The 14,327-nt window shown below is 48.6% G+C and overlaps 1 protein-coding gene across 1 annotated transcript in view; it reads left to right on the forward strand.

Moving 5' to 3' along the window:
• The window catches only part of LOC307066577 (protein transport protein Sec16B-like), a gene marked incomplete at its 3' end in the record, with an annotated part of 36,801 nt that extends 25,502 nt beyond the window's left edge, over positions 1-11,299 (forward strand). Inside the window, 12 exon segments of the mRNA XM_079723764.1 lie at positions 314-454; positions 1,607-1,729; positions 2,541-2,613; positions 4,158-4,457; positions 5,291-5,358; positions 8,061-8,216; positions 8,391-8,489; positions 8,713-8,763; positions 8,768-8,969; positions 9,104-9,183; positions 10,505-10,603; positions 11,231-11,299. Coding sequence (XP_079579890.1) covers positions 314-454; positions 1,607-1,729; positions 2,541-2,613; positions 4,158-4,457; positions 5,291-5,358; positions 8,061-8,216; positions 8,391-8,489; positions 8,713-8,763; positions 8,768-8,969; positions 9,104-9,183; positions 10,505-10,603; positions 11,231-11,299 — 1,461 coding nt within the window.
• Positions 11,300-14,327: the final 3,028 nt, after the last annotated feature.

Consider the following 14,327-nt stretch of genomic DNA (forward strand, 5'->3'; position numbering starts at 1 on the left):
ACACCAGGCTTCCCAGAGATGTGGGCTGCCTGATAAGAAGAGTCCAGTGCATTTCCATGGTGACCAGAGCCTAGGGAGATTCAGCTGATGTGCCTTCCAGCCCTTTCTCTATGAGGACGGAACTGCAGGCTGAATTTGGAATTGTGCCCATACACAGATAGAATGCCCCAAATGGCACAAGGCCCTCTTTAATATTTGGATCCAGAGTTAGAGGAAGTTGGCAGTCAGCTGACTTCCAAGAAGTCTTATCTCCACTTCTCTCTTTCTGTCCCTGCCTGGATGGGCTCATCACTGGCCCTGTTCCTCTTCACAGGTGTATAAGCTCCTTTATGCTTCCCGTCTGGCAGACTACGGCCTTGCGTCCCAGGCCTTGCATTACTGCGAAGCCATTGGCACAGCCCTCCTGAGCCAGGGAGAGAACAGTCACCCTGTGCTATTAGTGGAACTCATCAAGGTGAGCTTCTCAGAGGGTTCTCTGCAGGTGTGTTATCTTCAGTGTTCAGAGAAAGCTATTGTAAAGTGGCTCAGACACCCCATTTCGTCTTCTTTGAACATGCTGTAAAATTGGAGCCCGTGGCTGTCTTTGACCACGTATGCATGTCCAGATGTGATAAGCAGAGGCCTGACACCACACAAAGAAGGATGCTATGGGCGGGGATGGCGGCGGGGAGGGACGCAGTGAAATTGGGGGACTGAAAACCAGGCATGTGCTATGCAGGAAATTTATTCTTGCATCTGCTTTTTTGGTACAGTAAAACTGCCTGTTACGGGGAACTGTTCTAATGATAAAAGCTGGGCTTAGAAAATATATTTTAGTGGTTAAAACAGGAAATGATCCTTATTAAAATGCTTTTAAATGCATGGAATATTTTATCACATGTGAGATACATTCAAAAAGAGAAAACAAAAACATATCAACTTTTAGTTCCTAAGGAAGAAAACAATCAGGCAAATAGTTGTTCCAATTAATTGAAGAAAAATCCATTAGCTGAGAGTAATAAGGCAGCCTACCGTCAATTTTTTCTTTGTTTTAGATGAGGCCCAGTGTTGGATTCTGTAATCAATAAAATCTGTGGTACTGAGCCCCCTTGATGGCAAATTTCTGCCAACAGGATGATGGTTGTAGGCAGCTCAGGACCCAGAATGGAGGAGTAGGGAACTGACTGATGGAATAGCCTTACGATACAGGCAGTCCCTTGACCAGCAGCACAGGCGTCTCCTTGTAGGGAGCTTGTTAGAAATGCAGAATCTCAGGTTCCACAGATTTCTGGGATCAGAACTAGCATTTTAGCAAAGGTCCCAGGTGGTTCCTACCAGGCCTGAAGCTTGAGAAGCGCTGCTCCTGAGGGCAGCTTTGCAGAGACATAAAGCAGAGTAACAGTTTCTCCTCATAGTTTATTTAGTGTCTAGCAACAAGATGGGTTAACTGTTTGTTTACGTTGCAATTCGGGGAAGATATCTGCTGAATTTGCTGTTTGGCAATTCTTTGTAATCTGGTTTACAAGTCAAGGCTCCCTTCTGTTTTCTTAATGCCTCTCCCCATGGTCTGTCCATTTCACTTCTCTCTCTCCTTTTCCCTCTCTTACCGTCTGGAAACCTGGCACAGCTTGCAGAGAGACTGAAGCTGTCAGATCCTCTGGTTTTAGAACACCACCGCCGTCACCGAGGAGACAGGGACCTGGAGCCGGACTGGCTGGTACACCTTCGGGGGCATCACAAGGAGCTGCAGGTAAGTGGGGGGCAGGTCAGCGGGGTGGGCCTCTGTTTGCCTCTTGGCTGCCCTAGACCCAGAGTAGGCAGGCACTGACCTCAGCAAGCCCCCGACCCCATGGAGGGCTCTGGGGGTCCCCTGTCACCCATGAGGCACAGCCCGACTGGGGAAAGGGTGGCACTCAGCTTCCCCGCTGCTGCCTCACGCCCGGGTGGAAACATTTTCCTGTGTTTGGTGTGAGACAGTGGGGCCCTCTTCCAAAGAACCCAGCCACCCTTCTCTGTGGTCCCAGAAAATACATTTTCTGACCATCAAAGCTTCCATCTCTCTGTGAGGAACAGTGGCTCCCTGTGTCCCTTGTCACTTTCATGTAATGTAGGGCAATTGCTTAAAAGACTTCCGGGCCTTTCCTTTTTTTGTTCTGACAATTGCAAAAGCGGCTGGTAGTAACTGTTATACAGTAATTGGAACAGGGCCTCCTCCATGTTGTTTCTGCCTCTGTCGCTGAGACAGGGCAGGGGGGTTTTTTAGGCACACACGGCCCTTGCTTCCTACATGTGCTGTGGGCTCTGGGGCCCACGGCTTCGTTCCCTCTTCTTGCCCCTTCCTCTGGGAGAGGATGCTGCCCTGGTCCCTGCCTGCTCTGGGCAGAGCTGGGAGGTAGGAAGGGCTGAGGCTGCCCCTCCCCACCCCTCCAGCCCCTGCATTCACCTGCGACTCCCTTACCTTATCGCTCCTGAGGTTTCTTTTTTGACTTAATTTTAAACCATGGTTCACTGTTTTTGTTTTTCTTTGTGTTGCTTAAGAGGTGTTTACTTTATCTTCATAGCAAAAGGTAGCAGGAGACATTGGGGATCCTTGCTCTGCTCACTCGGATATTTTGGGAGCCAGAAAAACAACAGGTACCCAAACCAATGAACTGAATGTGTAATAGCTGACTCTCAGGATCTGATTATACGAGATAACGCAACCGAAAAGACTCTCCCCCTTCCGTTCCTGGAGTGCCTTCCTTGCCTGTGTCCATCTGACCCAGTGGTCTGGCTCCCCCCTCTCCACACAGCTCCACTGACCACAGGCATCCCTGACACTTTTTTTTCCTTTTTAAAATTAATTAATTGATTTATTTTTGACTGCGTTGGGTCTTTGTTGCTGCGTGCGGGCTTCAGTAGTTGTGGCACGTGGGCTCAGGAGTTGTGGCGCACGGGCTTAGTTGCTCCGCGGCACGTGGGATCTTCCCAGACCGGGGCTCGAACCCGTGTCCCCTGCATCGGCAGGCAGATTCTCAACCACTGTGCCTCCAGGGAAGCCCCCATCCCTGACACTTCTGTTTCTGCATTATTAGGGTTTTTGCTTCACATTCAGGTTTTAATCTTGTTATGTTGTGTTATCTAATTGCTTCACTTGTGTCAGTACTGTCTCCCTAGCTGAATACATTCCTTGAGGCCAGAGGCGGTGGGTTATCTGTATTTCACGTTAGCGGTGGGGACATAGGAAGCGCCTACGGTGTTTGAGCATCAATTGCCACGCGTGTGAAATAGGTTTCAAAGTGTTTTCAACAGATCCCTCCTTTCCCTTCAGGATGCCTCTGAGTATTGGGTTGGGCAGACGTTGTTATCCCAGTTAATTCTGTGCCCTTTCCCCAGACAGCGCTCCCTGGTGGGGTCAGGACGGGGCCTCATCTTTTTACTTCCGGCTGTTTCCCAGCCTTTTTCACTTCCTTCAGGGATAAGCAAGGGGGTGGCAAGGAAGGTCAGGCCTTGGTTTCTGTTTTCCAGCTTTGCTGCTGCGTCCCAGGATCTGTGAGGGTGAAGGGCTGCAAGAGAGCAGGCTGAGTGTTTCTGAGTGGCCACTTCCGCTGGGAAGCAGCTGTGTCTCCTGTCACCCAATGGAGCGGGTGGGTCAGACGACCACACCAGTTCCATAACCTTGGGGCAGCCATTGTCCCCGTCCACACCTTGGTCTGTCTGTTCAGCAACACAGCAGAGCCAGAATGAATACCAACCAAGGTCCCTTCCTGGGCCAAGGGTTCTGCTTCTTTAAAAGCAAAGCCATCATTTCTGTAGTCTGATTTGGGTTTTAACTGGCAACATTCTAAGTTTCAAGGACCCAAGTCCCTTAGGAGATCCTTAAAAGAGAAAGTTTATCCAAATGCAAAAAATTGTGGAGTTAAATGAGATGGTAATTTCTGCCCTCCCAACCCACTGGTTTAAGGCTCAGAGATCATACAAGGTAGTGAGGGAAATGGTTTTGTAAACTCTGAGTCATAAGCGGTGAGAGGTGTAACAATTACTGCTGTGTTGTACTTGTCATCACATCGATGGCAGCCACACCAAGCGGCCTGTCCTTGTCACTGCTTTCCAAAGAGCAGGATTGTTCCTGGTGTGATTAGTCCACACAAGTGCCACATTACAGGTCTCACTTCCTCCTCTTTGCCCTATGTCCTTAGACGACACTTTCTACCAGGATCTTTCTGGACATCAAGGCAACTCAGAAGCCCTTGGGGACTGCTCAGCCCTGTGGCCAACACTGGAGCCGATGGGCCCGGCCCATCCCAGCCCACAGCAGCCCTTTCCCCTCCAGCCCAGCTCCTACCCAGCAGGAGGAGGTTCCGGGCAGACGGGGGTCCCGGTGCCTCTTTACTCAGTTCCTGAGACCCATCTGCCAGGGACCGGTGGCAGTGTGGCGGTGACAGGGACTCCTGGAGGAAGGGCCTGGGAGGAAGCCCAGCAGATGCACCTGCCCCCTGGTAAGACCTGCCAGCGAGGCAGCGAACCTTGGGTGACGAGGTGTCTAGGGGAGCAAGCAGAAGAGGGAGGTGCAGGAACCAGTGTAGGGTGTGGGGTGGGAGCTGGTAAAGCCCTGAGTGGTGGGTGTGCACATGACTGAGGGCCTGCTACTTCACGTTCTTCTGAGGGAGACGGCTCTCTCCCATTCCAGCCCACGTCTCTACTGGGACAAGCGTAGCACAGCCAACCGCAGCCACTCTTGCCTTCCCCTTGGATTCTGTAGTTTCTAGGATCTCGGCTGGAGAAGGCAAGGAAATGCCACCTGTGCCTGGAGCTGTAGTTCAGGCCAAGTCCTCCCTCTGAAATCGTCAGTGTCAGGGACCGCGGGCAGAGGCTCGTGCTTCTGTCTTCTCCCATCAGGCCTTGGACAACAGGGGCTGAGTATGGGTGAGCATCGCTGAGTGATGCCAGGGAAGTGCGGGAAACCATGCAGAAGGATCAGATCTTAGAGCTGCTAAGACAAGGTCCTGTCCAAGATGGGAGACTCACATGGAGGGGAAGGTCAGGGAGGATCCCTGCGATCCAGCTTGATGTGGCCCTGATTTCCGGGGCTCCTGAGGAATGACCTTGGTTCGGGGTGAAGGTCGGGTGAGCAGCATGTCCTGGGGTGGCTGGAATTCAGAGGCTTGTGCAAATGGACTTTGCATTTACTGTGATGCACTTGGGGCTGTGGGTTCAGAGCTTCAGCTGCTTTGCAATTAGGAAAGCCAACTGTGTCCCCATGACCCTTCGTCAGGATAGATGGGAAAGGCCCTACTTCACATCACGATTTCTGTTGTGTTTTGTGCCGTAGGAGAGAACACAGTGTCTCCAGAAAACTTCCAGCATCCTGATGGGCAGAAGGTTGTTTCCAAACCGCAGGTGAGAGGACAGAGCCTAGCGGATGCGGTGCCCACTCCGAGCTGCGGGTTTCCTTCAGTTGCCACGGTTTCTCTGCCACTCACAGATGCCTTCCTGTGCCTTGCACCAGCCCTCTCTTCCATGTTTCACCTTGTTTCTTTCTACACCAGATCCTGAGAGGTGGAGAGGAGGCTTGTTCTGGTTCATGTTCAGTCCTGCTAACCTGAATCCATGGAGGCAGGGCCGGCAGGGCTGGGTGTAGCTTTGGACTCACACATCTGCTCCCTCTGATGCCCTCTTCTTATTTTTTTTATTTTTTTATTTTTTTGCGGTAAGCAGGCCTCTCACTGTTGTGGCCTCTCCCGTTGCGGAGCACAGGCTCCGGACGTGCAGGCTCAGCAGCCATGGCTCACGGGCCCGGCCGCTCCGCGGCATGTGGGATCTTCCCGGACCGGGGCACGAACCCGTGTCCCCTGCATTGGCAGGTGGACTCTCAACCACTGTGCCACCAGGGAAGCCCCCCCTCTTCTTACTGTTGCACCGAACACTTGCTGTGCTCTGCCCCACCATGGAAGACTCTTGATATTTCTTTCTTTCTTTTAATTTTTACCTTGCTTTATTTCCAAGAAGGACCTACTGCAGTTGTATCTCTTCTGCCCAGGTGTGCCATCAGGTCTTGGAGAGAACCATGTCTAAGTAATCATCCAGCTAGCTGTTGAATGAATGAATCCCTTCCCTCCAACAGCAGGCATTGCTGGTCCCAAACCTGCCTGGCTGGAGGCGAACTTTCTCAAGTCGTAACCGGGCTGCAAGGCTTAAAACACTTTTTTTTTTTTTTTGGTACGCAGGCCTCTCACTGCTGTGGCCTCTCCCGTTGCGGAGCACAGGCTCCGGATGCGCAGGCTCAGTGGCCATGGCTCACGGGCCCAGCTGCTCCGCGGCATGTGGGATCTTCCCGGACTGGGGCACGAACCCGTGTCCCCTGCATCGGCAGGCGGACTCTCAACCACTGCGCCACCAGGGAAGCCCTTAAAACACTTTTATGCTTTACTTTTTTTATTTTTCTAACTGAAAGATTAGTACGTTATTGTTATAGAAAACTTGAAAAATGAAGAAAAACTGTCATATAAAGAGTCAAACAGACATCACTCAGAAGCCCATAGTCAAATATTTTCATTATTTCCTTCTAAAATTTTTTCCGTGTACAGGTTTCTCCTGCTATCTGAATGTAGAGCCTTTCCATGAAACCTTTCGTAGGTCTACATGACACGAAGGGAAGAAGCAGTCACCTCAGTACACGTCTTGCTAACAGTGCACAAGATAAACCGAAAGGAGGCACAGGTGCTCACAGACACAGTTCAAAGCTATGGCATCTTGAGGCGGAGATGTTGAGCGTAGTTTCTGGGAAGGAGATCGTCAGGCCACTCTCACTGCTTAGGGTACGCTCTGCCTCTGTAACAGCTCCTACAAAACAAACGCTGAACGCTTTTTTCACTTTTTGACTTTTTTTGTAAAAGCGAAAATCCTCTTTGGACTTTTTTTTGGTTAGGGAAAACAGGTACTAATGTAGGTCTTTGGTAAAAGCAAAGTGGCATAATGCAAACTTTCAAAAAGTGGGCGAGACCCGTCTATGTATATATGTGTGTATATAAATGTGTATACATACACACATGCGTTTTTAAATGGTTAAGAACATATGTAGGTGAAACTTTATTTTCTATTTATTTAATACTATAAAATTGAGATTTTCCATGTCATTCCTAAATAGGATTTTTAATACTGGTGTGATAAAATCCATTGTATGGACATACCATCACTCATGCATTTATTCATTCACAAATACTGAGTTCCTACAACATACCTGGCACTGTTACAGGGGCTGGGGGTACACAGGGAAGCAGACAAAGCCTGCCCTCATGGGGCTTCTGTTCCGTGGAGGTGACTGCAAATAAACCACTGTGTGCATGAGGGATGTTACTTTACATGGAGTGGAAGGGAAGGCATCTCTGAGGTCAGCATGGAGGGTGGACGGAAGCCACGTGAGTATTCAGGGAACAAGTGTTCCAGGCAGAGGGAACAGGGAGAGCAAAGGGCCTACAATGGGACTGACTTGGTGCAATCGAGGAAGAGCATGGAATCACTGTATCTAGAAAGTGGGGAGCAACGGGGGAGAGGGCTAAGAAGCAAAACCAGGGAGGCAGAGAGAGACTGGGTCATGGAGGGCCTGGTAGGCCCTGGGAGGAGCTCAGATTTTAATTCATCTTTCCCCCGTTGTTAAACACTTCAAGTGTGTCTCTTCTCTTTCCCACTCTTTCTCGCTACGCCTCCCTTCACTTCCCCTCATGTAAAACACAATGATGGACATTCTAGTATATAAGCCCTTGTCTATTCCTCAAATGTATTCAAATAGGAGAAATTCCTAGAAGGAGAGTCAGACTGCTTAAGTTTACATCCTTGCTCTGCCGTTTACTAGTTTTGTGACCTTAGGTTGCTTAACCTTTCTTTTTTTTTTAAAATAAATTTATTTATGTTTGTCTGCGTTGGGTCTTCGTTGCTGCGCTCGGGCTTTCTCTGGTTGCTTCGAGCGGTGGCTTCTCTTGTTGCGGAGCACGGGCTCTCCCCACTACTTTACTGAGCCGGTCAGGTGAGGGAGTACGTGTAAATGTGCCTTTGCAACCTGTCAAGTGCTATAAAAATGCTACTTCTGTTTTCTTTAATCCCAGGTGCCACCGATTCCCAGAGCACGAAACATGTCTGAGAGTTCCACTGTATCAGTCAGGGAGGATGAGGGGGAGTCCTCCGACGAGGCAGAGAAGAAAAAGTCTTCCGAAGACACCGCCCAGAGAGGAAAGCTGGGAGACGCGAAGGAGAAAACAAAGGTGGAGGGATTCTTCTCTTCCCAGATGGCGGAGCAGAGCTGGGAATCTGGGCTTCGGTGGTGCCCCTGCCCCTCCGGTCTCACCAGCATCACAGGTGGGGGCGGGGCTGGCTAATCTCATATGCAGAGGGAGAAGCAACCCTGCAGGCCACAGAACTCGCCCTCCTCCCTCCAGGGCTCGGGGTTTGGCTGGCTCAGCTGGTTTCGTCCGAAGCCCGCCGGCGACGCGCCCCCCTCTGGAGACGAGGATGCATCTGAAGGTCCTGACTCCGAGGTAACCTGGGCAGGGAGGGCCGGAAGCTCCCCCTTCCAGGGGCCCTAGGAGGGTCTGGAGCTGGCATCTCTACACTGGGCCGGGTGAAACAGGTTTAGCGATGGAAGACTGTGGGAAACAAATTGGTCCAGTGAGGGGAAAGGCAGATGATGAAAGGCCTTAGAAGTCAGGATGAAGAAATTTAACTTTTGAGGGACAGGAGTTAACTTGGATCATTGAGCAGAGGACCGGCATAAAGAAAATGGAATTTGGGGGAGAGAAGGCCAGCATCTGGCTGAGGCCGGAGGCCGCCATGTGGGCCCTGCAGGAGTACAAGCAGGCAGCACCGGTTTAGCTACCGTCAGGGACACCTTCCTTTCTGCACTAAGCAGGAAGCCCCCCGAGCATCTGATCCACCCCGGCCCAGCCCGGGCCTCTCACCGACGCCACCCCCAGATCCCCAGTCTCTGCCGGACGCCGGCGCCTTCTCCACGGACACAGGTACCGCCAACCTCATGTCCTCTGGGCTGTCTATGGTCCTCTCTGCGCTCCCCGGGGGCGTGGGGGTTGCCTTCTGGGGGTGGGGACTCCTCTGTCCCGAGCAGCGGGAACACCCCTGACTCATTGCTTCCTAGGTGGCAGTGAAGCCCAAGGATCAGCGTCCAGGACGGGGACAGCCGAGGGCACGGGGAGTGGAGGCTTGTCGGGACCTCAGGTGAGCAGCCCACCAACCGCCTCTGTGTGGACTGAACTTTCACGTGGGCTGCAGGTGCCTCCCTGTGAGGGCCTGACTCGTGGAGGATATGGAGAAAGCTTCTGTATTAGTTTGCTAGGGCTGCCAGAACGAGGAACCAGAGACTGTGCCATTTAAACACCAGAAACTTACTTCCTCCCAGTTCTGGAGGCTGGAGATCTGAGATGGAGGTGCCAGCAGTGTGGGTTTCTCCCGCAGCTTCTCTCCTTGGCTTGTAGCTGGCATCTTCTCCCTGAGTCTTTACATGGTCTTACCTCAGTGTGTGTCTATGTCCAAATTTTCTCTTCTTATAAGAACACCAATCATAATGGGTTAGGGCCACTCTAATGGCTTCATGTTACCTTAATCACCTCTTTAACTTTTTTTTTTTTTTTTTTTGCGGTACGCGGGCCTCTCACTGTTGTGGCCTCTCCCGTTGCGGAGCACAGGCTCCGGACGCGCAGGCTCAGCGGCCATGGCTCACGGGCCCAGCCGCTCTGTGGCATGTGGGATCTTCCCGGACCGGGGCACGAACCCGTGTTCCCTGCATCGGCAGGCAGACTCTCAAACACTGCGCCACCAGGGAAGCCCTTAATCACCTCTTTAAAGACCCTGTCTCCAAATACATTCTGAGGTGCTGGGGTTAGGACTTCAACATATGAAGTTTGGGGGGAACAGGAGTTAGCCCATAACTACTTCCTTAGGTGATGTCTAGAGAATGGCCTTGGGACTTCCCTGGTGGTCCAGTGGTTAAGACTGTGTGCTTCCACTGCAGGGGTGGTGGGTTCAATCCCTGGTTGGGGAACTAAGATCCCGCATGCCATGTGGCATGGCCAAAAAAACAAACAAACAAACAAAAAAGAACGACCTTTTTCCCTGTCCCAGTAGGAGCCAGAGTTCACCAGTATCCTTGGCAAGGGCTGTGATAAACTCTTGATGAATTGTCCACACCAGTATGGATTTCATGCCAATTACTAGGAAAACATGTTTATTTCTTGTGGCCTGGTTATAGCACTCTTGTAGTATTCTAGGTCTTTCGAAGAATATGAGGTTGCTTTTTATGATGCTATTAATACATTTATTATGACCTTTTCTTCTCATGCAGCAGCACCCAAGGCTCTGCAATGCCACCCTTGACTCAGGGGTTGGCTGTGCCCACTTGAACCACGTTTGTTTGCTCAATATTCCCTGAGCTCTATCACATCTGCATCTCTTGACCAAAGTTGATGCTCAGGGAAGCCCTTGATGTTCTGGAATCTGGGGAGTGGTGACTAAGAGGATTTTCTATTATTTTCCATCACAGGGTGTTTCCTCCGGGCTCTCCTTCAACCCTGGTGTTCTGCTTCCCCCACCCCCCTTGAAAGGGGCTGTCCCTCTCTACAACCCATCCCAGGTCCCCCAGGTAAGGAGGCCCTGAGAGAGAGGGGTTAGGAGCATGGGTTCTGGATTAAGGAGACCCAGGTTTATAACTTACTTATAACAAATTACTGTGCCTGAGTTCTTGAGCAATGACTAACCTCTCTAAGTCTCAGTTTCTGCATCTGTAAAATGGGGTTAGTAGTAGCTACCTCAGCAGGAGCATGTCTGTGAAGGGACTGGCACTCAGAAAATGCTCAGTCAATGTCACTATTATTAATATTGCACTTGACCTTTCATAAGTCTTGAGACTCGGGAGAGACAATTGGTGTTGATGTCAATGGTGTGGTTGCGCCAGGGCTGTGTCCTGGGGGTGAGGGGATCTTTGCAAAGTTTGGTTGAAGCTAAACTCCCTGCTTCTGCCTGATGTGGGGCAGACTGCTTGTTCTGGTGCATTACTGGCCTCCCTTCTATATAAAATTGAATTTCTTTCTCCTTATTTAAGAGGTGAAGGTGTTGGGTGAAAGTGAATAATGAGAACACCACCATGGGAAGCCAAATACAGCAGAAGGGTTTCTAGACCCTCAGGATGCCCAAGCTCAATCCAGCCAGTCAGCCCTGGTTGGAGTCATGCTTGAGGCTATAATCTAGTGCCATGCTTGTTCTTTTCCAGCTCTCCATGGCTACCAGCCTGAACCGGCCAAATCGCCTAGCTCAGCGCCGCTATCCAACCCAGCTGTGATGAGAAGGAGCACCCATCCCAGGCTGGTCTCCCTGAAGCACAAGTTTTATGTTGTTCTCGTTTCTTAATCTCCCAGCCCCTCTGCCACATCAGGGCCCCCAAGAGGGTTGTGCTAGCCTGTTGCCTCCATGGGGCATAGAGAACGCAAGGGGACAGGGTCTCCCAGGACATAGCTCAGTTCAGTCTCTTCAGATTAGCTTCAGAATGATGGTGCAAATGACTTCATCAGATGGAAAAGCTGGGCATAACAGCAGACTGGAGGTGAGCAGAATGCTCTGGCAGCAGCACTTAGAATGTGGCTTGAGATCCTCAGGAAATTCAGGGCCTAAGAATCCCACTGCTGGAATCAGTGATGACACCACTGGGCTCAGCAGCAGGAAATTACTGGGGGAGAGCCACTCAGAGCAATATTCGAGACTAACATTGACTTCTTCCTCAGCCTTAGTTACAGACCAATTCATGGCGCTAGTTAGCAAAAAAAGTTTTGAATCTCGGAAACTTATCATTGTTTCCCGTCATCATTCCCTCTTGGGTGACATTTTGGCAGTTTCCCTCTTGGTTTTAGTTTTGTGCACATTTTTTATGTGGTTCAGATTAATTATATTTCTCTCACTTTCTTAGCTGGTCCTATTTTTCCACATTCTGGCATCTGGCTATCAAGTTAGATTGCTGTAGGCATCATATTGTCATGGTAACTACTGAACCTAACGATGCAGATGGATGGAACATCAGTGTAATAAAGGATGGAAAATGTTCCCTAAAAATTCACTCCTTCCATAAGAGAGGAGGAATGAGTGCCTGAGTTTTTTAATACCTCCCTTCCTCCCTTGGGCCTTTGCAAATTGATGTTCGGAGGGTCAGAGGAGCCAGAGGGAGGAGGGGGACATCTTGGAAATTTCCATTTCTCCTTTCAAACCCCCAATAGGAGTAACTCTTGCTGTTTGTCAGATTTGCTGAAAATTGTTCCTCACAAAGAACATTTTTTGTATGTGTAATTGTACATTACAGGTTTTGTACTTTAATGTAATATGGTTCTGATGTTGATAGCGATTAAACCAGATAATTTTATAGCAGATGCTTGTCTCCTGCTGGTTTTTGCAGAGGGAGAGAGCACACTGAGTGGTCTCTTCCCTGAAGTCTTTCTAATAATGGTTTCATTGTGTGATAGGTGCGAACAGCTGGTAAAAGCCCTTTGTTAATGGAGAATCTAGGGAATGATCCTCTTAACTTCTAAGTCTACCGCTATTTTTTCAGTTAAAAAAATATGGACAAAAGCTCCTCTGATGCAAATTGGTTACTCTGTTAACTAAATATTGCATATTCTGTTCTCTAAAAAGTTTATTCATCTCTCAGATTAAATTGGGAAATGTGTGCACCAGTGTTTTGCATCTAGAAGGCCCTCAGTAAGTGCTGTTCCCTTTTTCCCTAAAAAAGACTGCAGCCCCTTCAGTTTGGTATGCTGACACCCAGTGGCGGTACCATGTCAGTAGTTTGTGAGTTTCATAGGCACCAAATTGTTTAGACTTGAATCCTGGCTCATCCACAGTTCATCTTGTAGTCTTGGACAGGGTTATCTAACTGTCCTGTGCTTCAGTTCCCTCATCTATAAAATGAGGATGATAATTACAATAGTACTTACCATATAGGGACAGTGCAAGAATGAAAGGAGTCAAGCTCTTAAAAAAGTACCTAGTACATGCTAAGCATTTTATGTGTATATTTTAAAAAAATTATTAGTATATAATCTAATAAGTAAAATTGCCTTATCTTGTTGCCTATGATATTAAACTGTGGATTTTTCATTCTTTTTTTTAAATTATATTTTTGAAGTATAGTTGATTAATTCCTACTGTACAGCAAAGTGATTCAGTTATACATATATACATTCTTTTTTAATATTCTCTTCCATTATGGTTTATCACAGGATATTGAATATAGTTCCCTGTGCTATACAGTAGGACCTTGTTGTTGATCCATTCTGTGTATAATAGTTTGCATCTGCTAATCCCAAATTCCCAACCCATTCCTCCCCCATTCCCCCTCCCCCTTGGCAACCACAAGTCTGTTTTCTGTGTCTGTGAGTCTGTTTCTGTTTCATAAATAAGTTCATTTGCGTCATATTTTAGATTCCACATATACGTGATATATGGTATTTGTCTTTCTCTTTCTGAATTGTTTCACATAGTATGATAACCTCTAGGCCCATCCATGTTGCTGCAAATGGCATTATTTCATTCTTTTTTATGGCTGAGTAGTATTCCATTGTATATATGTGCCACATCTTCTTTATCCGTTCATCTGTTGATGGACATTTAGGTTGCTTCTATGTCTTGACTATTGTAAATAGTGCTGCTCTGAATATTGGGGTTCATTTATCTTTTCAAATTATGGTTTTCTCTGGATATATGCCCAGGGGTAGGATTGCAGGGATCACATGGCAACTCTATTTTTAGTTTTTTGAGGAACCTCCATGCTGTTTTCCATAGTGGCTTACCAATTTACATTCTCACCAACAGTGTAGGAGGGTTCCTTTTTCTCCACACCCTCTCCAGCATTTGTTATTTGTAGACATTTTAATGATGAGCATTCTGACCAGTGTGAGGTGGTACCTCATTGTAGTTTTGATTTGCATTTCTCTAATAATTAGCGATGTTGAGCATCTTTTCATGTGTCTGTTGGCCATCTGTATGAGATTTTTCTTTCTTGATACAGGTGTGTAATGGGAAGAATAATTTAAAATTACTTCTCAATAGGTGTTCTTATGACTAAGCCAGTTTCTCTCCCTGAATCCCACCTGCCACCAATGTTAGGTCATGTGGCTTAGTGCCCCCAGGAACAATGACATAGGGGAAGTCCTACCCCGTAAAAAGAAGCACTTTAGAGGAGGAGAGTGAGGACCAAAGAGGAAGGTAAAGACATCAGATGCCTGTGTCCTCACTTCTGCCTCCCGTTGGGATTATTCATGGTAAATGAGTGACTACAGTGTCAACAAAGCAGGTACTGAGATTAGTTACTTCCCAGGCACAGG

Source organism: Hyperoodon ampullatus (assembly GCF_949752795.1).
Source record: "Hyperoodon ampullatus genome assembly, chromosome: 2".
In the NCBI taxonomy this organism is placed as follows: domain Eukaryota; kingdom Metazoa; phylum Chordata; class Mammalia; order Artiodactyla; family Ziphiidae; genus Hyperoodon; species Hyperoodon ampullatus.